Source organism: Macrotis lagotis, chromosome 1 (genome assembly GCF_037893015.1).
Source record: "Macrotis lagotis isolate mMagLag1 chromosome 1, bilby.v1.9.chrom.fasta, whole genome shotgun sequence".
Lineage (NCBI taxonomy): Eukaryota > Metazoa > Chordata > Mammalia > Peramelemorphia > Peramelidae > Macrotis > Macrotis lagotis.
Genome location: NC_133658.1, coordinates 489,496,067 through 489,523,486, shown reverse-complemented (window position 1 = coordinate 489,523,486; position 27,420 = coordinate 489,496,067). Strand labels below are relative to the sequence as shown.

At 34.7% G+C, this 27,420-nt stretch overlaps 1 protein-coding gene across 5 annotated transcripts in view; it reads right to left on the bottom strand.

Moving 5' to 3' along the window:
* Window positions 1–27,420, bottom strand: part of NPAS2 (neuronal PAS domain protein 2) — a 258,956-nt gene that overhangs the window by 88,614 nt on the left and 142,922 nt on the right. For all 5 annotated transcript variants that reach the window (XM_074213806.1, XM_074213807.1, XM_074213809.1 and 2 more), the window contains 2 exons: window positions 21,028–21,081; window positions 2,129–2,277 (listed from right to left, as the gene is read on the bottom strand). In XM_074213806.1, coding sequence (XP_074069907.1) covers window positions 2,129–2,277; window positions 21,028–21,059 — 181 coding nt within the window. In that variant the 5' untranslated portion in view covers window positions 21,060–21,081. The remainder of the gene's footprint in view (window positions 1–2,128; window positions 2,278–21,027; window positions 21,082–27,420) is intronic.

The following is a 27,420-nucleotide window of genomic DNA, read 5'->3' as shown; positions in this document are numbered from 1 at the left end:
TCTGCAAATGAAAGGGGCCAGATTCTTGTTTTGATCTGCCCCACACTTCCCACCCACCCATCCATAAACAGGGAATAATTGGTGACCAGGATTGCTTTAGACTTAGAAGAAGCAAAGAACTGACCAAAGTACTGAAAATATTTATTGTAATGACCTGAAACCCCATTAACTTTACTTACCTTTGCTATCTGGCTTTCCTATAGCAGAAAGGCAGAAGAGGAAGATAAATGAGAGAATACACCAATGAATACCCAATTCACTAGCCACATCTACACTCTTGTCCCTGAGTAAAGTTTAGGAGAAATCTCACTTTTACCTAGAATCATTGGGCTGAAGGAATCTTGAACAAGAGTTGGATATAGGGGAAGGGGATTATTATATACGGTTTGAGATTCAGCTTTCATTTTTTAGTTAATGGTGCACAAACTTGCTACTAGGTGAGACCAGATTTTCCATTCATGTAATAAGGATGGGGAACTGAATTGTATTTATTAAAGGTCCCTCATTAAACTGTGAGCTCCCTGAGTGAAGGCAGGGGTTGTTTTTCTGCTTTTTTAGGTATTCCCACCATTAGTATTTGATACAAAAATAGATACTTAATAAATGATTGCTAATCCTTGGAATAAATGCAAGAGAACTGATGAAAAATAAGATTTCCCCTTATGAAGAGAAATGAGGATATCATAACTGATGCTGTTTATTAGGATTATTGTGGGCTGATGTATTAATATAAATTTCTTTTGGCTTCATTCTATAATTCGCCAGGAGAACAGTAGATCTACTATGTATCAAACTGCTTGGGTTCAGTCTCTTTTTTTTTTCCAGAGATACTGACCTAGTTTGAGTAATTTGGGCAAAAAGTATCTTTTATGCAAATTACCTACCACTACATGTTCACTTTTCTTTGGATATCTCAGTTTTTAGAGAATATGCCTATTTTAAAAAAACATTCAGTTTCCGATATTGGGTGTTTCAACTAGTATTGCTCTACTTTTATTCCAATCCCACTGAGTTGTTCGTCACTGACATTTTTAACTGAAGATATTAACATTCTTTTTTCCTCTCCCTTGGGCAGCTTTGAAAAAGAGGGTGTATTATTACTGTCACATTTTTAATAGGTATATATAATTATCAAAGAAATTGCAAAAGAATAATAAGCACAATGAAACTTTCAGATGTCCCAATCATGCCCTCTCTCATGAAATCATCTTGTCTGTGGCAAAATTTCAGTGAAAGAGAAGCATTGCTGTAATGATAGAATAACTATAATTATTTCCTCAATACTTCTGACATTTCTGACTTTTCATTATGTTTGAAGTCATGTTTTTTTAAAGAGGTTATACTTCTCATTCTTGTTAACATCTTTCCTACATTTTACTTTCCCCCTTTTCCCTCTTAATCTGCAGGTGGGAGGCAAGAAACGTATAGTTAGTGCTAGGAGAAAAAGAGAATGGTAAAGGACACAAGAGAATAGGCTAACCCAGGGATTTTAATAACCTCTTAAGAGCTTAGTTTGACAGCAGCTACAAGAACCAACCCAAAATACAATATCTTTTCAATTCAGGACTTGAAGCTGTTCAGAGATCCAAGAGGCTGAGAACAATATCGGGATATTCACGCATCAGAATTAAGAACCAGGACAGGGAAGGGAAAAGAAGTTAGTACTGTCCTATTTGGTAGGAAATCAAGGCAATTACCTCCCAAATTTTTATGTCAAAAAACACCCAACAAAAACAAAAACCCAAAACACCACATACTCAAAGTATACTTTTGATAAGGGTAATCCCCCTGGCAGTGCTTATATTCTGACTGGTCTGGGTGGTTACTGCTGCTCAGAGTTCCCTACATTCCTTGTTTAAAACATTCTTGCTGTGAATGATCAGAATAACAAAGGTAATTTGTGAGGGCAGTGCCACCTTCTAACCTAACCTAATAAGGGGCTATTAATAAGGGAGGTGTAACTTGGAATGAAGAAAAGCTGATTCTTGTTTTTATACACAAGCAGCTTCTCAAAAGGATAAAATCAAGGGGTGGAGAAATCCAAACTAGGAACCATCTAAGCATGAATACTACAGCAAGGGCAGATTAAATAGGAATAGAAAACAGCAGTTACTTTTATTTTTTTTACCATTGTGTTTCTGTAAAAATCCAATGACTTTTTCAAGCACTGTAGTTTTATCCAGTTTTCGAGTGTTTCCTGGAAGCATGGAGCTAAGTTCTTTGATGAGTACATTGAACTGATCACGACGTTTTTTCTCAGACTTGTTTCGTGAAGCTCTAAAAATATGAAAAATATTAATAATCAAAATATTCTAGTTACTCTAATATTTGCATGACTGAAATCAAGGCATTACATCAAATCATGCTCTGAAATTGTCCTGTTCTTAATGTAATGTCAAAAATAAGTTGCTTTAACCGCATTTCACAAACTATTTATTTATTCATTTGTTTGTTTGTTTATTTATTAACTATTGACTTGCCCAGAACTAAAGAGGGAGTTTTATGTGTTTTAATTAGAACACTTGCCAGGCGATTTATGTCAGACTTTCTGATTATCCAGATTTCTAATTTCACAAAAACTACATAAGTACTGGATATAAGTAAGACCCTAGGAAAATGTGATGCTAGTGATGAGTGGGAGTCCCTTCCTTAGCAGTGAGAAATATGCTGCTGTTAATTTCTCACAATTCTTCCCTAACATCAGTACTTCCAAATTTAATGTTGAGCCTCCTAATCTCATAACACATGAGACTCAAGACAATACATATTTTTGAGTGTTTACTACATGTAAAATTATAGGTTAAAGACTGTGACAAATACATAATGGTTTATGATTTCAAAGTATTTTAACATATGATCACAAATGTCTTATACATAAGTTTCATGAATAGGTTTCACACATATATTTCACATATATGTAAGGATCAACTAATCCTTACAAGTTTCATTTTATCAATGAAGAAACTAAGGCTTAGGAAAATTAGGTAATTTGACTAAATAAATGGTAGTTCTCTGGACTACTTGTTCATTGTACCACACTGATACGATTCCTTCATTCAAGAAACTTGTAGCCTCATCAGAAAGTCAACACATAAACATATTGAAACAACTGATAAATTGCAATCTAGGACCAAAATATATCACAGAGACAATAAGAACCACCAAGAATCAGAAAAGGGATAAGTCAAACATTTGTGCTTTTCATTGATGACCTTACCTATACAGTAAAACTTCCAGGAACTGCTAGAATGTCTTTGGTAGCACCTACAGAGGTTTTGGAAACTAGTCAATTTTCTTCCAAAACAGAACAAAAAAGATGAAAAACTCCCAGAATTTTGTGCTTGTCTTCCAGAAAGTTCTGCTATTTTTAGAATGATAGCAATTTTTGCAATGCTCAAAGGTTTGCAAAGTACTTGTCTTACATTATTTCTTTTGATACTCATAACAAAGCAACATTATTAAGTCCCATTTTATGAAGAGAAAATTGAGGTTCAAGTGTTAAATTATCTGCAGTGGTCACATAGGAAATAAGCATCATAACTGAATCAGAACCTTGATCTAGAATTCAAGTTCAGGGTGCTTTTTATGATACTATTGGAATTTTAGACCAGTTAAATGGCTTGTATAAGGTTAATATAGCTAATATATAGTGGAGCTAAAATTAAAAATCAGATTTTCTGATTCCAAATATGGTTTTCCATTGGCTATACTATGCTGTTAGATTAAAATCAGACCTCATGGCATACTGGGTATTATGGCAGAATTACCCAGGGCTTAGAAAAGTACTGAGCATAAAACAGGTGTTTGAGATTGATTGAGAATCCAAGATCAAATCTCTTAGAAGAAATAGGTCTGGCATTTCAATATTTAATAGTCAACATTTATATGGTATTTACTATATGCTAGACACTGGGTTAAATGCTTTATTATCTCATTTAACCCTTACAATAACCCTGGGAGGAAGGTGTTATCATCCTACTTTACAAAAAAAAGATAGAGTTCATGTCTTGCTAAGGTTTGAACTGAACTCAGGTTTTTTTGACCCTAGGCCCAAGACTCTCTTTACTATACCACCTAGTTGCCCCTTAAAAAATACCCAAATTGTTCATTTTTTTTTACAGTCAAATAGGTATATCAGTTAATTAACAGTTGTTGGTCCTTACTTTTTAGCATCAAATTGCTTGAGAGTCCTAATAATAAATAATAGATGCTTGATTTTTGTAGCATCAACATAAATGCAACTGTATGTTCTTAAAGGTCTTCTTTTCAAGTCAAGGTATCTTATTACCAATGATGATTGTCATAAAAGAAATATAATAAAAGATTTCATCTTATGTAAATAAGTTTTACTGAACCATTTTTTATTGTCCCTCTTTTTATTTTTATTCATTTTTGTTTTAAGTAAGTAAGGGATAATTCTCTGTAAATAAATGGAGAGGGAAATACACATGATGTAAAAGCAAAATTTATCAATAAAATCTATTTTTAGAAAAGACTTCATCTAGGAAATACATACCCAGAAAGGAAGGTGGATTGGTCATTTATTAACAATAAAGTTAACAGCTGAATATTTGAAGTATTACACAGATCTACATAATATATTAATAGGTCTACAAAAAGACTAAGAGTACATTGAATAGGTCATCTCTGGAGAATTGATGAAACATTAACTATGTATTATCTGGGTTTGGAGGGCTGTTTGGTTGAATGTGAAAGGGAGTGGTGCTCACTTCCTCCTGTAGAACTCACCCTAGGAATGCGGGTGTTTCCAACCTGGTTTAGAAATTCCCTTTCTCCTCCCCCAGGTTTGACATAATCTCCAGACACAGCCCTGGAGTCTGCCTCAACATAGATATATTTCTCTGCATATATATGTGGCAGGGCACAGGGTGTAATCCACTAGATCACCCTACTACCAGAAGGCAATAGTGATTAACTTGCTTTGAAAATTCCAAATTCAGTTTTTCCAACTTGGGGGATATTTATTAAAATGAATAAATTACTATCTTTGTCATTATCAGTCTCAAGGTTTCATTTAAATTTTAAGATTTAAAAAATTTAACAAATTTTATTTTTTGCCCATAAAAATCATGTTCCTCTGTTTTGTCTCTTTATACATAAATAAGAAAAAAATTTGAGTAATTGTACTTTATCTAGAATGACCAAAGTTTAGAATATTAATTAAACCAAGAATTATTAATAAATTTAAAGGACAGAAAAACTTTGAATTAGCTAACCACCATCTCAGATAGAAAAAGGGAAGGAACAAGTGGAAAGCACTTCATCACTGGCAATTAATGAAGAAAACTCATGAGTGATCAGATAAATTTGGAACTCAGCTGTCCCCACTGACATCCCCACTTGGTAGAAGTAGGGAGCAGTGGCCACAGAGATTCCCATTTACTGTTAAGACTAACTATAGCCAGCTAGACTATTTCTTCAGGGTCCTATTTCTTCTCTTCCTCACTTCTCTCTCTACCTATTAATTCTCGCTCTCCTTCAAAATGTTCATCCATGCACATGTCTGTTTGAGATGACATCTCCCAAGTGGCTAAGCTCTAAGTATCTTTTCTCTGCCTGCAGAGAACATCTTTCTACAGAGAGACAGACAAGAATTGTCTAGGATAAAAATAATAAATGAATTTTGAGTTAGGCTGGTCTGTTAGCATATGATTGATTACGGATTCATCAAAGTATCTAAGAGAGATAACCTAAAGGAAGGAAGGAAACAAGAATTTAATATGATAGGCATTGTATCAAGCAGTTTACAAATATTATTTCTTTTTTTTTTGGTGGGACAATCAGGATTAAGGGACTTGCCCACAGTTAGGAAGTCATGTATTAAGTCAGATTCAAATTCAGGTCCTCCTGACTCTAGTTGCCTACAAATATTATCTCATTTGGTTCTCACAACAACCCTGGGAAATAGATACCATTCATATTCCCATTTTACAGTTGAGGAAACTGAGGCAGACCTAGTTTAAGTGACTTGTCCATATCCACATGGCTAGCATCTGAGTATGAATTTGTATTCAGGTTTTCCTGACTCTATGCCCAATGCATATTAGGCAATATTCACTGTGCCAATTAGATGTCTGATGGCCACCACAGAAAAGTATGTTAGCTATATTGACTGATATTTTTCTTATTAGGCCACTAGGATACTTCTTCCTTAAAGATTGCTACAAGAAATATTAACACAATTATTTTCTTAGAATTATAATATATTTTTATAATTTTTTTCTATTATAACTTTTAATTTTTTCTAGATCATATGATTACTATTACCATTCAGATCAAATCAGTTCAATGAATAATTATTAAATTATGTGTCAGACTTCCACAAGTCTATTCTATGGTTTCATCATGGCATGGAGACAAACTTAAATTTTTGAAAGCTATGCCAATGAGGTACCAACTCCAACAGGTTCTGCCATGTAGCTAGGTGGCCCAGTGAAAAGAGTGCTGGACCTCAGGAAAATCTGAATTTGAATCCAGACTCAGACATTTATTAGTTATGTAAATCTGGGCAAGTTATTTAACTTCCATCTGCCTCAGTTTCTTCATCTTAAAATTAGGATCTTAAGAGCATTCACTCTCCAGGGTTGATAGAGAATAAAATGTGGTAACATTTGTAAAGAGCGTTTAATACCTGATGTACCATAAAATTCTCCTTTTCCTTCTTATTCTCCCCATATTTGAAAAGATCAAGGGACTGAATATTCTTTAGAAGGACCAATCTAACTAAATATGGAAAAGCCTTTCACTAGAAGACTAATTGATGTGTTTGGCAGCTCACATAGAGAAGTAAATATATCCCTCAATCTAGTGTGAGCTTTTCTTTTTTTATTAAGAAAAGAAATCTAAGGTACCGAACATGGCAGCTATCAAATAACATAATAAAATATGAAAAGATCATATTTTTAAAAATAGAAAATTATTGTGATAGAAATCTGTGATAAAGAGAAATTGAGGCATAAATATCTGAGCATAATCAATTTATTAGCAAAGCTAGTAATTACCAATAAAAAGGATTCAAGGCTCCCCAGTAGTCAAGGATCCATCTGACAGTCAAAGCAGTTCTTTAAAATATTTGGTTATAAAAGGTATCAGAAGTGATACATGGTGCAAACTAAACTAAAATGATGATTAGTCACACAGGTAAAAATTGGACTTTGCTTGACTTGCCTCAGTGAGGAGACTTTTAAAATGTATGATTTCAGGGAAAAACACATCCCTTGAAAAGTCTTGTGGTGGGTAAACATCCTATGACCAGGTTGACTCATCTTCCCTTTCCCCCTCTTCCCTTCCAAAAACTTAACAGTTTTTGAATCTTTGTGGTCAAGTTGTACCCCATAGGAATAGGGAAGTTAAACTCTTGCAAACCCTACCACCCTACCCTACCTAATCCAAATCCATAGATACCATTATCAATCAATAATTAATAGATAATTCAAAATAAAGCAGGTTATCAATTTTCACTTTTACAGAATAACTATTACTATTATGGGAACGATTCCTAAATTATCTATTTATGTAAATCAGAAAGCTCCTAAGTTAGAAGAAATAAAGGGAAGGAAAAGGGAGATTGGGAGAGGCCTCTTGCAGAAGGTAGCATTTGAAATTAATTTAGAAGGAAATCAGGGCTTCTAAGAAGCAAGGAAGGAAAATATTCTAGGAATAGGTGACAGTACAAAGACAAGAAAAGAGATGATGCTTTGTGTGAGAGGAATTAACTGAGTAATCAAGTATGAATGGACCAAGATTCTTGCAGAATAATGTGTAAGAAGACTAGAAATACAGAAATTGGCCAGGTTGTGAAGAACTTAAAATACTAAGCAAAGAAATTTGCATTTGAACCTAGAGGTAATAGGCAGCTATTGGAGTTTTGAGAAATCAACATATTTGTCAGAAGTGGGGGGAAACTCAGTAGATAGTGAGGTACTTAAGATTAGAGAAAAAGTAAGCATGATAGTGGAAGAAACCTGGGAAGAGCTAGGACCAAGGATGAAGGTAGTAGGAATGGTTTTGACAAGAAAGATCATCTTTTCATCAGACTGGAGAAAAGTGATAATGAAAGATCTTATCAGAGGGAGGGAGGGAGAGAGAGAGAGAGAGAGAGAGAGAGAGAGAGAGAGAGAGAGAGAGAGACAGAGAGAGAGACAGAGAGAGAGACAGAGAGAGAGACAGAGAGAGAGACAGAGAGAGAGAGACAGAGAGACAGAGAGACAGGGAGGCAGAGAGAGAAGTAGAGAGAAGTAGAGAGAGAAAAGAGAGCGTGAGAGAGAAGAGGTTTATTAAAGAGGAAATTTATCAGCTTTGAGATGGGTATTCCAGAGGGCCCAAAGGAAAGCGTTCGATATTGTAGGGGATAAATAAAAGGAAGCAGACTGCTAAAGTCAGGGAGGGAGATTTGTGCTTTGGTTATTGGAGGTTCAATATTAGTAGGATAGAGAAAGTAAAAAGAGAGTAAGGGGTACATTAAACATAAGGAAAAATAGTCTAGGTAGAATATCAATGGATGAGGAGTGTCTGCTAAAGAAGGCAAGTTCTTAGATAGTTCAAGTACATCCCTTGAGGTCCCAACCTCATGGTAGGTGATATGCTGTGCCTGTGGCACATTAGAAAACATATATCATGGAATCCAGAAAGTAGGAGTTGGCATATCCCATGGTCAATTGAGATCAGAAATCATAATTGGCATATTGGAATGATGTCTTTCAAGATAGAACACCAAATGTGAATAAATATGAGAAAAAAAGTTGGATGTTTAGGTTTATCCAGGTATGAGTGGTAATAGGTCAGGGAACAATGGATTCAACAATATGGGATATTGGTCAGCTTTGGAATCAACATTATGAGGGAAGAAAGTGAGGTCAGGTGACTGAGTATGGGTAGGGACAGGATATCATAGAGAGGGTGAAGGAATAGTTTTAGGAGGAATGAGGCAGAGACTGGAAGAGATAGGCAGGATGGAGAGGATGTTATGATCAGAAAGTAGGATTTTAGAGGGCAGTATAATTAGAGGGGATGGTGAATCAGTCTTTGGGTGGCTGAGGAGGAATAAGCTTGTAGGTTATGGATGATTAAAGAGAGTGATGAAATGAGAAGTCAGTTTGTTAAAGATTATATTAATGTGAATCTTGAAGTCCTTAAGTTTGAGAGTAGGCTCTGAGGATGAGACACTGACAATGTGCAGGTATTGTCCTTGAGAAACGAGGGAGAAGGATCAAGAGGAAGGTATAAGACTGAAGTGAAGGTCTGGACAGGGTGATAAAGATGTAGGGAATGAACACTGAAGGAGATGTTGTTGAGTCATGATAGCAGAAGAAAGGTCAGGAAGTGACAATAGGGAGCTAGGAGCTAGACCTTTTTTTTTTTTTTTAACATTTGTCATTATGGCATCACCTGTCTTCATTTCAACATAGCTTCATAACATGTTGTCATTTCTAACTTTGCATCCTATTTTGTGTTCAAGACATTTTGGATTATCTAATTCCTGATAATATTGGAGACACCTTAAATCCTCTGTGTAAATTTTTTTCCTCTTAAAAATGGCTGACGTTTTTGTTTTTTAAATCTGGGCGTATTGCATTTCACCTAATTTTTGCCTCAGTCATTACTTGTCCTGGTAGGCTCCACCTTTATGGCCTTTAATCCTTATTTTGCCTCCTACAGAAGGTACATTAATAGTAGGGCATCTGTCTTTGATATGGAAATAGAGGCTGTGTCTTTTTGTTTGTCTGGTAGAAAATATGGAATGTAAAATCTAGAGTAAATGAAGGAAAGTTTAACTTTTTCATGTTTTAAAATTTATTTTTATTTTATTATATACACATACATACATATATATATATATATATATCCAATTACATGCAAAGTATTTTTCAAGTTATCCATTTGCAAGTTTATGTGTACCATATTTTCTACCACCCTCCTTTCCCTCTCCCCTCCCCACAGCAGCAATCTGGAATAAACTGTAAAACTTAACTTTCTACGTTTATGCATTATAAATAATTTTTTGACCTAGATTTTAAAAATAATATGCAATCTCCTTTGTCAAAAAAAAGTATGAAAGAAAAGCCCTGTTCTTGTGGTAGTTTGTCTATCATACATTATATGAGTTGTTAAAACATAACTAGCTTATTATTACTCTGAAATATCCATAATGACTACTAATATTGTCCATACAAAGATTATGATGAAGCCCACTGTTGTCAGTGATGGAAACACAATTTTGTTCTGTTGAGCTCAGCCTGGGAGCACACTGGGATATCCTCTGGAAATGAGCCAATAATTAGTTGCTTTTGCTGAAGAAAAGAATTAGGCTGGTTAATCCTAGAATGACTTCATTATTAGTAAGAAGGTCTTGGGTCAAGGTCCTAAGGCAGTCTAATACATAAGGCAGTCCTGAACAGATTGACAAAGATGGAAAAAAATAGACTTTCATTTTAAATAAAAGGCTTTATCAATGAGCTATATGTTTATTTGCTCTTTTTCAACATGTCATAAATTCTTGTACTTGTGTGCATATTTTATGAGTATATTCATAGGCTTGCCTTAGAGTCTGGAAGGGTAGGTTCAAATCCTGCCTTAGATATCCACCCCTTCTTATCAATAAAATCCAATGACTCCCTATTACATATGGAATACAAAAAATGCAAAATACTTTGACATCTGAAGCCCATCTGCCTTCTGCCCCTCCACTTTATGTCTTCTTACACCTTATTCCCATCATGTACTTTTCAATCCAAAGTCACTGACCTGGATTTCACAAATAAGTATTCCATCTTTTCACTCTAGAATTTTCTTTGACTGTCTCCCATGCCTAGAATACTTTTCTTCCTCATATCTTCCTTCAAATCCCAATTAAAATCCCATCTTCTAAAGAAACCCTTCCCAATCTCTCTTAGTTCTAGAATTATTTTTGCTTTTTTGTTAATTACTTTTGGTTTATCTTGTATATAGTTTGCCTAGTACATTATTGTTTATATATTGACTTCCTCTTTAGATTGTGAGTATCTTGAGAGTAGAAATTATCTTTTTCTTTTTAGGAATTATCTTTTGCCTCTTTTTTTATACCCAGTTTTAGTGCAGGAACATAAAAAACAATTAATAAATGTTTATTGCCTGACTGATTTACACTAGCTATATGATAATGGGAAAATCACTTAAATTCTAGTTGTTACAGACAGCTAACACTTTGTTACTAACAAAGGAGAATTTTGTACAGTGAAGATATTCACAGGAGCAGACTGCTCGTTTCCCTTCCCTCCATCCCTACCTCCCCCATACATATAAAGTTGAATTGAATCTCATTAAGATTTGGGGGTCAGAAGTCAGTACAAAAGGCAAAAATTATGTTCCAGTCAAAATGACCCTTGCTCTGCAGTAGATATTTAATGTGAAAAGCCTCTGCATACTAGAACCATGTAGTTAGAGAGCAATATAGGAAAGGAAAGTCATTCAACTAGATCTGTAATTTGGGGATAAAGATTCAATACAAAGATTGAGTTCCTTGGACTAGTGTGTCAAACGTATTCCTCTATTGGGGGTGGACAAGGAGCAATAGCAGAGGTGAACATTGAAATTGCAGAGCAACAGAAGAAGAGGGCAAAGCAGAGAAGACAACCAGATATGGAATCTGGCTGACATCTGAACCTGAGGAGTCAAGCAGGCTCAGGAAGTAGAACATCCATAAGGTTAGATGCCTGAAGTTGAGATGTACTCATCAAAGTAGTTCAGAAACTGGGGTAAGTGAGAACCCCATGGACAGATGTAGGTTCTCCTAAACTGGTTCCAAGGAGGAAATAGAATAGTTATGAACATTTAATATGCTTTAAGACTCCCTTAAAACTAATACATAGATATAAAAATACAAGAAAAATTATATTGAGGTTCATTCAAGTTCAACAAACTGCAGACAAGAACATTAAAATCAAGCAAAAAAAGAGTCATCAACTGTTCTTGTTCAGCGAGCTCAGGACTTTGAGAAAGAACTTTCTCATTTCCAAAATGGAAAAGTGAAGTAGTAGATAATAATCAATAATAATAATGATAATATCATTTACATAAAACTTTTAAGGTTTACAAAGTGTTGTACAAATATCATCTCATCCTCACAACAACCTTGAGAAGTTGAATGATTGTCACCATTTTACATATGAGAAAACTGAATCACTCAGTAATTGAATCTGAATTTGAACTTAGGACTTTTTTGACTTTAGGGGTAGTTAGATGACTCAGTGCATAGAGAGCTGACCTTGGAGTCAAAAAGATATTAATTCAAATCTAGCTTCAAAAACTTACTAGCTGGGTAATCCTGGGCAAATCATTTTTTCCCATTTGGCTTAATACTCTAGAGAAGGAAATGGCAAATCACTCCAGTATCTTTGTCAAGAAAATACCACAAATAGCATCATCTACAGGATCATGAAAAGTCTGACATCACTTAATTGCAAACTTTCTGATATGAGATTCAGTGCTAATCCACTGTACCATTTTGTGTATGTTTATATCTGAATATATTCTCCCCTTTTGCCATATTCATAAACATAGGTTTAAATAAACAAAAATAAAGTTTTATTTTCAATTAATTAAAAATTACCAAAAAATGTTGGATTTTTTAAACTTATTTTATGAATCTAGTTTCAATTCCCGGGCAAGCAAAAAACCCAATATATTAAAAGTATTTCTGTCAACAAAATATAATTAGAAACCACATTAAAATCAACTTAAAGAGGGAAAATGTATAATTCACCTGTAAGAGAGAAGTTTCTCTTAATGTATTCCCATACTTTGTTCCAATTATCAATATATTAAGATTGCATTTCTATTATTTTTCTTGGTAAAATAATTTTTAATACACAATTAACCACTGTAGTATAAATTTCCTCATTTTTTTCCTGAATTATTCTAGAATATCTCATCTCACTCTGTTAACTGAATAAAACAGGGGATCCTGATGGGAAAATACAAGATATTGCCTACATATTGAGGTTCATTCAAGTTATTCAAATTATCAGCTGGGACAAGCAAAAGCTTATAAAAATGTATGCCTTCTGATAAAAATGGAAAACTATTGTCAAAGCTAGTGATGTGCTTAACTGAATTGAGTTTCACACTTAACCCACAGTCAACATGAATCAGTTCCATGATTGATTAGTTAGTATTTTTATAAGATAGCTGTTTCAGTTCTTGTGCTTTAGTTCTGTTAATGTGAAAAAAAAACCTCTGGCACGCTGGAACAATGAAGGCAAGGATGGTCATTAGCCATATCTATAACTTTGGGGTAAAGGATGAATGTAAGGGTTGAGTAGTCACTTAGACTAAAAGTCAAACAGGGTCCTGCAGAGGACTACAATTATAAAGCTGGAGTCACTTAGGGTAAGACTCACTATATTGCTGATGATAGGAAGTTGATGAGCAGTCAAGGTTAATAGGATAAATTGAAGTTTCCAGATGATGTTGCCAGGATCGTAGAGAGGGTCAGAGTAAGATATTCCAGTTTAAAAAAATAATTTTATTGATATAATTTATTTTTAACATAACCTTAATTTCACAATAGGACTCTTTCCTCTCCCTCCCAGATCCATTTATTATAAGAAAGAGGAAAAAGTAGGAGGGAGATATACAACTCTATAAAACCAAATTAATATAGCAATAAAGGTCATCATTATAAGCAAGTAGGTGGCCCAATAGACAAGAGTGTCAGCCTTGCAATCAGGAAGATCTGAAGCCAAATCTTGCTTCAGGCACTAGCTGTGTGACTTTGGATAAATCACTTAAACCTCAGTTTTCCCATGGGTCAGAAAGTGATAATAATCATCCCACCTATCTCACAAAATGGTTGTGAGGTTCAAAATGAGATAACATTTACACAATGCTTTTCAAAATTAAAGCACTAATATAAATGTTATTGTTATTATTATTATTATTATTATTATTATTATTATTATTATTATGTATTCCTCCGACTTTGTCTACAAAGAAGGAAAGGAGGTGCTTTTTCATATCTTTGGGACCAAACTTGGTAGGACTCCTTCTCTTTTTCACAACTAAGCCTCTAGCAAAATTCCTATACTATATGCCTGACTTGTATTGCTCAGAGTGCCTACTAACAGTGAGGCACATAGCCCAAGAAAGTAATATGACTCAGTAAAAAAAGTGACTTAAATGAATTTAGAGTCAGAAAATTTGCATTAAACTCTGGTTTTATAACTTTGTGAACTCTATGGACATCAATGAAATGGTAATGATAGTATTTATACTTATTTATACTTCCTATTTCACAGGTTAGTTGCTAGGAAAGTGCTTTCAAGTACTATATAAATGTGAGCTAATAATTATCATAAATAATAGAAGCAATTCAACTGAAGTGGTACTTCTAGTCAGACTTCTAGGAGTTTTTGTCTCCTTTTACCTGGTACCCCCTACTGGCAAACTCAAAAAAATCTTGCAAAGTACAAAAGTTATAATTACAGAATCAGTTGCATGTATTATGGGTATTCTCTGCTCTAAGAAAGTACTACATTTGACAATCTGAATTTTGAAAATCAATAAATTACAGGGTGATTATTTGTATAACCAAAGGATTCTTTAAACTTCAAAAAGAATCTATTTCAGCAAACCTTTAGAGAAAGAGTTCTCTAGAAGCATTTAAAAATTTTTAATAGACAAAAATTCAATTATTCAAGACTTTTCAGGAAGGCACATCGGTAGTTAGATCCAATTTTCTTCTCCCTATATGCATGGGGATGTGGTGAACAATGGAATTCAGTCCTTCCTGCCCAGATTGAACAAAGCTTCATGGCCATACTATACTCAGGGGTTCCATGAGCTTTGTAGAATGAGAAAAAGGCATTGTCTAGGGTGTATCCAGAACAGAGTTGTTACATAATATCTAATTAAGGAAAATAAAACTATCTATTCTCAAAGCTATCAGCTCTGGTATTCATAGTTGAGAATGTTGGACTGTTTTTGCCAGATAGGAAGCAAGTCTCCAGGTCCTGCATTGACTGGAGTTGGGTGGGAGGATTCGGGGAATGTTAAGTCATTGGACTATATACTTCAGAAAACTTAAGAGATCATATAACTCAACCACCAGTTTATATACATCTGAATCAAAGCAGGCAGATGGATCTTTGTCCTATTTTAAGAGATCTCATAGGATGAAAATTTCATAATCTCCCATTAATAATGTGTTGATGTGCCTATTCTAAAACTCTGTTTTAAACTCATTTCTTCCATTTTGGTTTCTGAAGACTTATCATGTGAATATTTTGATTTTCTTTCATACACTTGGTTCACAAATTTCTACTTTCATTTGGGGGTGGTTTACTACATGCTGATGCTACTGTTTTCAACTCTCATATGCATAACTTTAAATTAGTTGAGAGTTGGCACAGCAGCTTTAGAACTAAGTATCAATGAAGCCAATGCTTTCCAATAGAATGTTTGGAACCTAACAAAGCTAGTTTGTAAAGTTTGAAAGAGTTTACTAAAATATAATAAAAGAGAAATTTAAAACATTGCTTGAGAACTTCCTTTTTAAAAAAAAAAGGTCCCAAGAGAAATGTTTGGCTATTAAGGAAAGGAAAATATTGAATGAGATGAATCTTAAGATACCTTTCACCATTAGGACTATGAATTGATGAAAAAATTGGCCAATAATAGGTTACAGACTAAGCCTCAGTTACTCATTGTTTGGGTTTTGATGTGTCAGAGTGAGTGTAAATAGTAATTTTTTCTATTCTGGATAGAAACTCTAAAGGTCTTCCCCTTCTTTTGAGAAGACAAACTAGGCCATCTTTTGCCTCAATTCTTACTCAACCTTTAATGACTGATTGGTTGTTGTTTTAGACAAACTGAGACTGAGAAAGACCTTAGCTCGAGAACACCATGGTCTCCCACTGCATTTGGAGTCCTGATTTATGTCTTACCACTGAACTCAGGTGACTGAAGGAGACAGTGAGGTTAATCTCACCCTCATTTAAATCCAATTCAATTGCAAGTCACTCTCCTGATGTCACTGGTCCTTTTCACAAATGAAGAACAAATAGCAGCCGCAGTTGCATCAACACAATAAATGTGACTTTTGACTGTGTTCTTCTATCCAAAGATTGTTTGGAAATATGCTACCAAATTGCCCTTTCTACTCTTTGTAATAATAAACTGGTAGCAACTTAGAGTTATATTTCTTTTGTAATCTCTCAACCTTCCCACCTCACTGCCTCTGCCATTACTAGAGCAAGCAATCACTTAACATTTATTGAATACCTACTGTATGTCAAGTACAATGGATAAAGTGCAGGGCCTGGAGTCAGAAGATTCAATTTCATGAGTTCAAATCTGACCTCAGCCACTTTCTAGCTGTGTGACCCTGGGCAAGTCACTTGTCTGTCTTAGTTCCTCATCTGTGAAATGAGCTAGAGAAGGAAAACCACTCCAGCAGCTCTGCCAAGAAAATTCCAAATGGGGTCATGAAAATCAGACACAACTGAAAAATGACTAAACAACAATGTTGGGAGAAAAAACATACAAGTAAATATATACAAAGCAAGTCAAACATAGGATGAATAGGAAATAATTAAGTGAGGTAAAGTATTGGAATAAAGAGGTGTTGGGAAAGGTTTCTTGATTTGTAACTTTCCCAGTCTACTGATCATTTATTTCTCCACTAGACATGTTTTTTTCCCCTAGCTAAGGCCAAAAACCAATACATCAAAAAGACAAATCCTTTCCATTAAATTCTTTACTGGGTTGATGGAACAATTAGCATTCTTTCTGGTATATACCAAATTTCACTTTGGTTCAGATACCAAACAAAACATAAGGAAATTGTAATAGAAAGTAAGTAAAATGTGGTTAACATTACCTCATGTTCACTGGATTCCTGCTAATATATTCAATTTAGTCCATCAAAATTACAATAAATAACAAATATCCACTCCAAAACTGACTTAACACAAAGACTTTCATTTGTTGTACTTTTCCTTTGTGAGACTTTTCATAATGACAAAATATGTGAAAAACAATCTTCAGTCATAGAAGATAAATCACCACCAAACCAGAATGTGTACAGTATTATAAAGTGAAATATAAACTGATAAATTAGACTCTGATTTTCATGACTGACTGTAATAAAGTTTCATTTCTAATCTATTGAACTCACAGAAAAAGAAATGAAACAATGAAGTGAGAGAATTTCTCTATATAGGAGCCATATGACTATTGGAAGGAAAGCTATACACTGTGGTTAGTCAGGTCCAAGTTCTAAGTACTAATCTCACTTCCCCACACTGAGCTTTTGGTGAATATCTATATCACACATCTTTACATTTAATTATATTATTTCTTGTGGAGTTCTCACTCTTGTGGAGTTGATTTAGGTTTTGTTTCTGGTTCTGGGGGATACTCTTTGAAAATAGGGTTTATGTCATAGTCATATTTCTTTTAAATAGATACTAAATATCTCATAAAACTGAAATATAGGTAGAATTTTAATTTTGCAATTTACATGTATTATCCAATTTTATCATTAAAATAATCCTAAGGGGAGGCTGGGTGGCACAGTTGGGGTGGCTAGGTGGCGTAGTGGATAGAGCACTGGCCCTGGAGTCAGGAGTACCTGAGTTCAAATCCAGCCTCAGACACTTAATAAATAACTAGCTGTGTGGTCTTGGGCAAGCCACTTAACCCCATTGCCTTGCAAAAACCTAAAAAAAAATAATAATCCTAAATGGAGTTTATTCCCCAAATTACAGATGAGGAAACTGAGGTTAAGAGATTAAATGACTTGCCAAGGTCACAAAATTAGTGTGGAGTCATCTTTGAACTCAAGTCTTCTTGAATCCAAGTCAGTCACTGTATCTTCTCATTCTCCTTAATGTTGAAATAAATAAGTGTTGTACAGTGAGAAAGAGCAATGTTTTGTAGAGGACTTTGGTTCAAATCTTGTGGCTGATGCTTAATGCCTGTGTAAAATGAGGAAAATGACCACTAGAAATTGGAAATTTGACTTCTGAGGTCCCTTTGTCTAGGATAGTATGATATATCACTAGTCTACTATAGTCCCTTAGAAAACAACCCCAGTTTGCTTTGCTATAAAAGGAAAAACAGAGTCAATCCTTCAGACCCTTGATAACTGAAGGATTCTTTCCCAAACTCCTATTTCTACTCTTGTTGGCATGTTCAGCTGCCACTTACTTGCCTTGAAGAATTTTTTGTCTGAATTGTTTCCATTCCTCCCTCCCACCTGAGTCTTTTTATAGACAGTGAAAGCTAACAACTACATTATGTGTAAGAACTGGCATTCTTTCAATTAGGGAGTACAGGAATCATTCTGGGCTCTCAAGGACACTTTCCTAGAGAAATGAAATACAAATTATGAAGTAATAGAGTTCACTCTATAAGTTGCCACCTGAGGGGTTTGTGGAATTACATTTTCTCAATTGATGTGAAAAGGAAAATCAATTAATTTTTTAACTATTGCCAATCATCTACTCTACTATCAAGTGAAGGTTAAAAAACTCAACATTTCTATCAGTTGAGTAGATGATAAGTGATAAATTGGTTTTGCAATTTGACATGTTTACACAGATAAGCTTGTATTCTTTGGTCAGGAGGAATTCCTACAAGCATTGACTTGTGTGCCATTCATTTTATCTCTTAATCATAAACTATCTTATATGGCTATCTAAGATAAGTACTTCATATATGCATTAGTTTGTTTCCCTATTTAAACTAGCAGCAACTTAGAGTGATCATACTTGTATTTCTTTTGTAATCTCTCAATCCTCCCACCTCACTGCGTCAATGGTGACTAGTATTAATAGAGAATATGCCCTACAATGACCTCCTTTCCACTTCAACCACAGTAGGATTTTACCAGAAACATCACTCTCTTCTGGAGTACTATTTTCACTGACACTTCATTCTTAAATCATAATCTTCCATCAGCTTCTCAATCAATTTTACCCTTAACACAACCTTTGGGAAATGGATTGAGCCCTCTCTATACCATTTAATTTCTGTCTTAATTTTCTTCCATGCTTATACCATGATCTGCCACTTTTTATTTTCCACAAATCATTACCCTAGAATTCCTTGCTCCCCTGAACCTTCTATTACTCTTTATCTACTAATCTTTATTCTAACTGAGCCTACTTACCAATTTCTCCATAAAAATTCTCAGGCTGTTGGAGACAAATCATAAAATCAGGAAGACTTTGCTCTATAAATTTATTATGTGTAAGGTTCAGCTGAACTCTCACTGATCCTCAACAATTCTGCTAACTCCTAATCACATTCCCTTAATGTGACTGTTCCAAAGCTTTTCTTTTTTCCACCATTTGTACCAACATTCCCTACACTTATAAGCAGATACAGTGATCTCCTATTTTCACTGAGATTGACACTCTCCAATGTGAATTTGCTTATTATCCCCACCCCTCACCTTTTTCTAGTTTTCAAAACTTCTTAGTATATATACTCTCTCTCTTCCCTTTTCTGTTCACAGAAGAGTATTCCTATTTCTTCCTAAGGCAAATTCTGATATTCCATTCCATTCTTTCTTCTCCAGGGTCTTCTTACAGCAGTCTCATTTATATTGAATATATAAGTAGCACACAGTATATGGGGAGCTGGGTCTGTAGTCAGAAAGACCTAAGATAAAACTGATCCTCAAATATGAGGATACTATGAGCAAATCACTTCCTCTTTCTGCCTTAGTTTCCTGGACTGTATAATGTGATTAATAATTGCACCTATTTTCTAGTGCTGCAGCAAACATCGTATACTGTAAAATACTTAAGTATTTGACATTTAGTAAGTGCTATATAAATGCTAGTTACCATCATCATCATCATTATCATTATCAGCATTTCCACTGACTCCTTCCCAAACATGCTCAAGTCTCTCTAATCCTAAAGTTGTCTTCCCTTGGTCCTTCTACACCATTCAACTTGCTAAACTTCTTTTTTTTTTTTTAAAGTTTTTGCAAGGCAATGGGGTTAAGTGGCTTGCCCAAGGCCACAGGGCTAGATAATTATTAAGTGTCTGAGGCCGGATTTGAACCCAGGTACTCCTGACTCCAGGGCCGGTGCTTTATCCACTACGCCACCTAGCCGCCCCTTTGCTAAACTTCTTCCTAAAACCGTCTACGCTTAAGTTTTTTGATTCCTCACCATCCACTCTCTCTTTAACTGTTTGCAACTGTACTTCTGGTGGGCTAGAGAATAAATGACTTCTTTCTCTTGGATGGTGTGATTCCTGGAACAATAAAGTACAGATTGGGCGTTGCAACTAGGCAGCCCCTGGAGAAGAAAGACCTGAGTCAATATATCTGTTGCTGGTGGACTAGTTATCTCTATACTGACATAGTTTCATAGTCTCTCAATGCTTCTATAAATTATAAAAAAGGCAACTAAAGGATCAAAATGCTACTGCCTAGGAAAAATGGGTAGGAGCATTTTTAAATTAGAACCACATGTTTAGAGCTAGAAGTGACCTTAGTGATCAATCAGGCCAATTCCCTCATTTTATAGAGGAGGAAGCTGAGGGGCATTAAGAGTCTTGCTTGTCAATCAGGGAGTAAGGGTCCACATCATTAGAACCTACTTATTATAAACATCTCTAAAGGTCTCAAGACCCATTATGAATCAAAGAGAAATATTCAGTACAAGAAGCAGTGGAACATGCCAACCCATTTGAGAAGATGCAGTCCTAAGGATGAAATTATTAGAAACTGGAATTAGAGTGTCAGAGTAAGAACCAATATCCTAGCAACACTGAAGAGAAAAAATAATAGTAAGAAAAATTTGGGAATAAGAATATAAATATATATAAGAAAAACTCTTGGGGCGGCTAGGTGGCGTAGTGGATAAAGCACCGGCCCTGGAGTCAGGAGTACCTGGGTTCAAATCCGGCCTCAGACACTTAATAATTACCTAGCCGTGTGGCCTTGGGCAAGCCACTTAACCCCATTTGCCTTGCAAAAAAAACCTATAAAAAAAGAATAACTCTTACCTCTTTGCTCTGTCCTTCTCATCTTCATCCATTAGATTTTCTACACAGTTTTTCCTAAAGAAAAAAATACAGGATTATCAAACTGCTTTTAGAAATTTCTAATTAATTTTGGTCTTAGTTTAAGTCACTTTGGTGCTAATCTTACCCCATACCTTTAAAGCTAGGGTTTTTAATTTTGATCACTTGGCAGCCTTGTGATACGAATGAACCCCTTTCTCAAAACAGCATTTTAAAATGAATAAAACCAAATATATAGGATTACCAAGTTAATAAATTATATTAAAATATAATCATCAAAATATTTTTCAAAAATAAGCACACACAGACTGCAGGCTAATAAACCTTGTTTCAAAGGGTAATGCAATGCTTCATTCCTCCTACTCTTGGGAATTTTAAAACAGAATTTACTTATTACAAGACCTTTTATTTATTTTTTCATACTGAGGTTGATCCCCATGAAAGTCTAGAGGTTCCTAGCATTCACTCATTGTTTATTGAGCTATATATGGTACTTAGCTAGTCACAATGGAAAATATAAAGAAGTATCCCTCATAGAACCTTCTGTCAAACAATTCAATACACATTTATTCAATTTCAACTATGGTAAAATCCAATTTTAGGAACTGAGGATAGAAATTTGTTTGTTTTTGTTCAGTGGTATATGGTTCTTCATGACTCCATGGACTATACTGTCCATAGAGCTTTCTTGGCAAAGAGACTAGAGTGTTTTGCCATTTCCTTCTCCAGTGGATTAAGACAATTAGGTTAAATGACTTGCCCAAGGTCACACAGATACTAAGTGTCTAAGGGTATATCTGAATTCAATTTTTCTTGACTTCAGGTCCATTGCTCTATTCATTAAGTCATCTAACTGCCTAAGGATAAAAATTTAAAAAATGAATTACATTCTCTGTTCTTAAGGGGTTACATTGTATCAGGAAGATACAAGTATAAGTGAATATAATATAATTTGTTATGAAAAATGTAACACTGAAAAATTGGAAGAAAAGAGCAAGAAAAGTTTTGCAGGGGGTGACACAAGAGTTGATCCATGAAAGGAGATAGGGATTCTGGGGTGGGGCAGAGTTCATTCCAAGGATGAGACCTTTGGGTTTGAGAACAGAAAATGGGATATTGTGGTCATAGAATAGCAAGTGGGCTCTTTTGGCTGGAATGTAAAGTATATCAAGAAGGGCACTCTGTATTTGGGGCAGCTAGGTGGCAAAGTGGATAGAGTAGCAGCCCTGGAGTCAGGTGTACCTGGGTTCAAATCCAGCCTCAGACATGTAATAATTACCTAGCTGTATGGCCTTGGGCAAGCCACTTAACCCCATTGCCTTACAAAAACTATTAAAAAAAGGCTAAGATAAAATTAATTTGGAAAATTAGTTTGAAAATCAGTTTATTCAGGATTTTCTATGCCAGGTTGAGGAGTTTATTCTTTTATCATAGAAATAGTAGGGAATAGTTGAAGATTCTTGATGAAGGGAGCCACACTTGTATATTAGGATTATTGTTTGGGCAATTGTTTGGTAGGGAGCCTAGAGAGAAAAGGAATTAAAAGCAGAAAGACCATTTAGGAGGTTGTGGCAATAGACCAGATGAGAATTCGTGAGAAGCTTCCCTAGAATATGATTATAAAAGTAGGGACAGATGTAAGATATAATGAAGGTAGACTCAGTTTGACAATGTATTGGATATAGGGGAAAAGAAAAGACTCAAAGGTGATTCAAAATTGTGAAGATGATGGATTGAAAGGATAATGGTAGCCTCAATAAAAATAGGGAAGTCTGAAGAAGGGATGAATTTAGTGAAGAAGAAAAATTCTTTGATGATGTTCATCGCTAGATAGGGCTCTGGACTGGGAGTCAGAAAAACCTGAATTTGAATTTGAGCTCAAAGTGCTTAATAGCTGCGTGACTCTACACAAGTTATTTAAAATTTGTCTCAATTTCCACATCTATATAATGGAAATTGTAATAATGGGAAATGTAATAATGAGATAATGTTTTCAAAACTTAAAATGCTATATAAATGCTAGCTATTATTATTATTGTTGTTATTATAAAATATTGTACCTATGATCCTAAGAATTGATAAAAGGAATTTTCTGTAAGTAAAAGATTATGGTATGCCTAACAATTATACTAATTAGGCTAGATTCTAGAGGACCTTGAGTATTTTTTCCCCATAAGGGAGAAAGTGACATTAGAAGACAGAAATGCATTATTAAGTTTGGAGGATATGTTGCTAGGAGAATGACATGTGGTCTAAGGTGAGAAATTGAAAAAAAGAGTCTTGTTATGCTAAGTTTATGCTAATAGTCAAGGAAAGTGCAGAGCATACTATCTACATCTGTTTTTTTTCTACTCCAAGTAACTGGACTGAGGAATGAATGCCCGAGATTAATATCTGCAATCCTTTCTGAGACTGATGTGCCAATAGCACAAGATTTCAATCCTACCCTTATTGTGTAAGTATTTCTGGAATGATACTTCCTATCACAACAAAAGCACAATTATCTGAACCTAGTTCATTTTCTTTGGTTCTTCCTGCTCCCCCATTGATCAACTTCAATAATTCTACAATTCTATAATTCTTTCTTTCCTTTTCCCACCTTGGAATCAGCATCTGAAGTCTTATCTTCTCTTGGGACATTTCCCTAGCTAGAAATTCAGTCACTCAATCAACAGGATCCTGTTAGATTAGTTAGGATGTATATTCCCTCTAATGCTGGAAGGGAAGACCATGGCTGAAATACAATTAATGGGAAGAAAAATTACTATTCTTATTGATTCTAGTACAGAAAAGTAAAAAGGGGAGAGGACTGGGGGAGAGAGGTGAGGGGGAGAGGAAGAATTATGCAAAGTGGAAAGAATGCTGACTTTGGAGTAAGACTATGTGTTTAAATTTTGTTCTCCCACCTATCATCTGTGGGGAAAGTCATTGAACAACAAATCTGGGCTTTAGTTTCCTCATCTGTAAAATGAAAAAGTTGGAATTGATGATAAAAACCCACTCCACCTTGAAACCTATGATCCTTTAATCCTATCCCCAAAGCCCTGAAAACATATACTTTGAAAATTAAAAGTCTGAAATGAAAACAATTTCAAAAATACTTTTCTACAATTGCTAGGTTTATACCACCAAAGGTATCAAAGAAAGAGTAAAATGATTCATATATACAAAAATATTTATAGCAACATTTTTAGTGACAAAGAACTGGAAATTAGAGGAATACACATTAAATGGTAAATGGCTGAACAAATTATAGTATATTGATTAATTTTATATTATTGTGAGGTAAGGAATGATGAAAAGAACAGCTTCAGAGAAACCTGATTAGAATTATATAAATTGATACAGAGTGAAATAAGCAGAACCAGGAGACAATATATACAGCAACATTGAAAAAATAAACATCTTTGAAAGATAGAAGAACTCTGGTCTATACAAATTACTAGTCATGATTCCTTAGAGTTGATGACAAACATGCTATTTATCTTCTGATAGAGAAGCAGATGAATTCAGAATGTAGATTGAAATGTTTTTAGACCTAGCAAATTTAGGAAATAGTTTTGGTTGCCTACACATATTGATTATAAAGTTTTTGTTTTGTTTTGTTTTCAGTGGTTGAGAGGAAATGGGAAAGAGAGAAAATAATTTTTGTTCATTGAAAAAAATGTTTAAAGAGCAAAAAAAAGCTATAGTTATGGTTTTGTAGGGGATCCTTTCTAGTATCATTTCATCCTAGAATATGGGGCTCAATGATTAAGTTCAGATTGGTATGTATGTATATAGGGGTGGCTAGGTGGTGCAGTGGATAAAGTACCAGCCCTGGAGTCAAGAGTACCTGGGTTCAAATCCGACCTCAGATACTTAATAATGACCTAGCTGTGTGGCCTTGGGCAAGCCACTTAACCCCATTTGCCTTGGAAAAAACCCAATATATATATATATATATATATATATATATATATATATGTGCATATATATATATATATATAGTATGTATATAGAGATCCTTGAATGAAAAATTAAAAACAAAAGCAAGTCTTTCTTTCTCTCAGGTACTTTATTTTTATTCTTCAGTATCACGTGATATAGACACAACTTTGATTCAAGTGGAAGGAAAAAGACTTATATAGATAAAACCCCATTCAATTCCTACTCTGTGACTTACTGTTCATGGGTATCACTTAATATCTCTGGGTCTCAGCTTCTTCATCTGTAAAATGAGAGCTGGAATCAATAAGGTCTATTCCATCTCTAAAATCTGTGACCTTATATATAGACCAAAAAATATTTATTTTGAAAATGTCTAAAACAGGAGGCAGCTAGGTGGCGTAGTGGATAGAGCACTGGCCTTGGAGTCAGGAGTACCTGGGTTCAAATCTGGTCTCAGACACTTAATAATTACCTAGCTGTGTGGCCTTGGGCAAGCCACTTAACCCCGTTTGCCTTGCAAAAAAAAAAATAATGTCTAAAACAGAAACTTTACTTCAAAAAACAAATCTTTCTCCTAAGTACTTCATTTTTAACTTCCAATATCACATGACATATAGTGACACAGCTTTGATTCAAAGTGGGAGGGAGAAGAGTTATGCAGCTATAACCTCCAATTAAGTAAATTCTTCATTCAGGAAATGGCAAAGCCTACTCTGTGATAGATTCACAAGAAGATCTTGCTCAGCAATTGAATGTTGTACAGTAATTAAAAAGGGGGTTAACACATCTGCAAATAGGCATGTGTTTAATGCCTTCCAGATGGAGACTGTTCAGAGCTTCATGAAATGAAAAATATGGTATTATGTTCAATTAATGATGAAGCAGTACATGGGCCTGGGCTTCCAAAGAACTTGGTGAATGAACTATTCCAAAATCAATAGGTGTCAAATGTATAAGGCATAATGTACCTCTGTCACTGGGCAATTTAAAGCAAAGCAAAACACAGGCTGGATTCTTTGTTCAAACTAATGTTGAAGATCTGAAATCTTTGTTTGATGGTCAGTTCTACCATACTGGATTTAAGGACTGTAAGTAAATCACTCATGGTCTACAATGGCTCTACAATCTACAGGAAGGCCTCTTATATCTCTGCAGTTTATTTTTGGGTTCCTAGGTATAATTCCTTACACTTGCCTTTACTAAACTTTTACTGCTTTTGATGGACCTATTCTCTAATGTCTAAGTCATTTTGAATTATCTTCTTCACTATTCAAAAAAATGTGATGCTCAATTTGGATCAATGTACAACATAGAAACAAAGTAAAGACTGACAGATTACTTTCTGTGGGGTGGGGGAGGGAACTAAGATTGGGGGAAATTGTAAAACTCAAATAAAATCTTTAATAAAAAAAACAAACAAAAACAAACAAAAAAAGAAAATGTGATGATTTAAGATTCTGTTAACCTGCAGAAGCTCAAAGTTGAAGTATAAGAGAAGACAATCCTGCAGATTTCCCTTCTCATGTCTATGCTTGCTAAATCACTGGGTATAGGGGCTTCTTCCTGGGTTCTTGTGGAATACATGTATTTGAAGAAACAGCTTAAGTGTTGTGTCTTTCTCAATTCTGGAGTTTTGCAATCCTCTAGTCAACAATTAGAGATAAATACTTTATGTTTAGTAATTCTGTATGATACTGTCAGATCTCTTACCATTTTTTTATGAGTGTCTATAACATTTCATGTAGGATCAATTCTCTTTCTGTTCTACTATTTATATGGAAATGTCCATTTTCTTTTGTACACTTGTCCATAAATGAGTGTCTGCATTTTGGTCATTGCACTTAAAAAAGAAGCAAAGAAATAGACAAAGGTCTAGAGAAGAACAATTCCTGTGATCAAAGCAATGGAAAACAAATCTTAGGAGGAAAGGTTAAAGGTATAGAACTTGTTTATACTAGAGAAAGCATATCAAGAAGTGACTTATTTACTGTTTTTAATTCTGTGAAGTTTTTTTTTTTTAAATGAGAAAGAGTAATAGTGTTTGATGTCTGCTGAGTAATCCACAAGAGGAAATGAGCTTAAATGAAAAGAGAGATCCTGGTAGACATAAGGAAGAATATCGTTACTGTCAGAGCCTCTATCCTCTGGTATGGATTATTAAAGGAACTATACAGTTTTCATATCTGGAGATTTTTTAAAGAGACCTATGAACCAACCATCTCTCTGAGACACCTTTGAAGACATGAAGTTAGAAAGAACTGAATTCAAGTCCTGTCTCAGCTACAATATGAGATAGGTAAGTCCCTCACCCCTCTTAGAATGGGTTTTATTGAGGATAAAATAAGACAATGTATGAAAAGCACTTTATAAATTTTAAACTACCATTAAGATGTTAGTTATCATTAGTAATAACTATATATTATTAGTTATGATAATTGCTGGAAA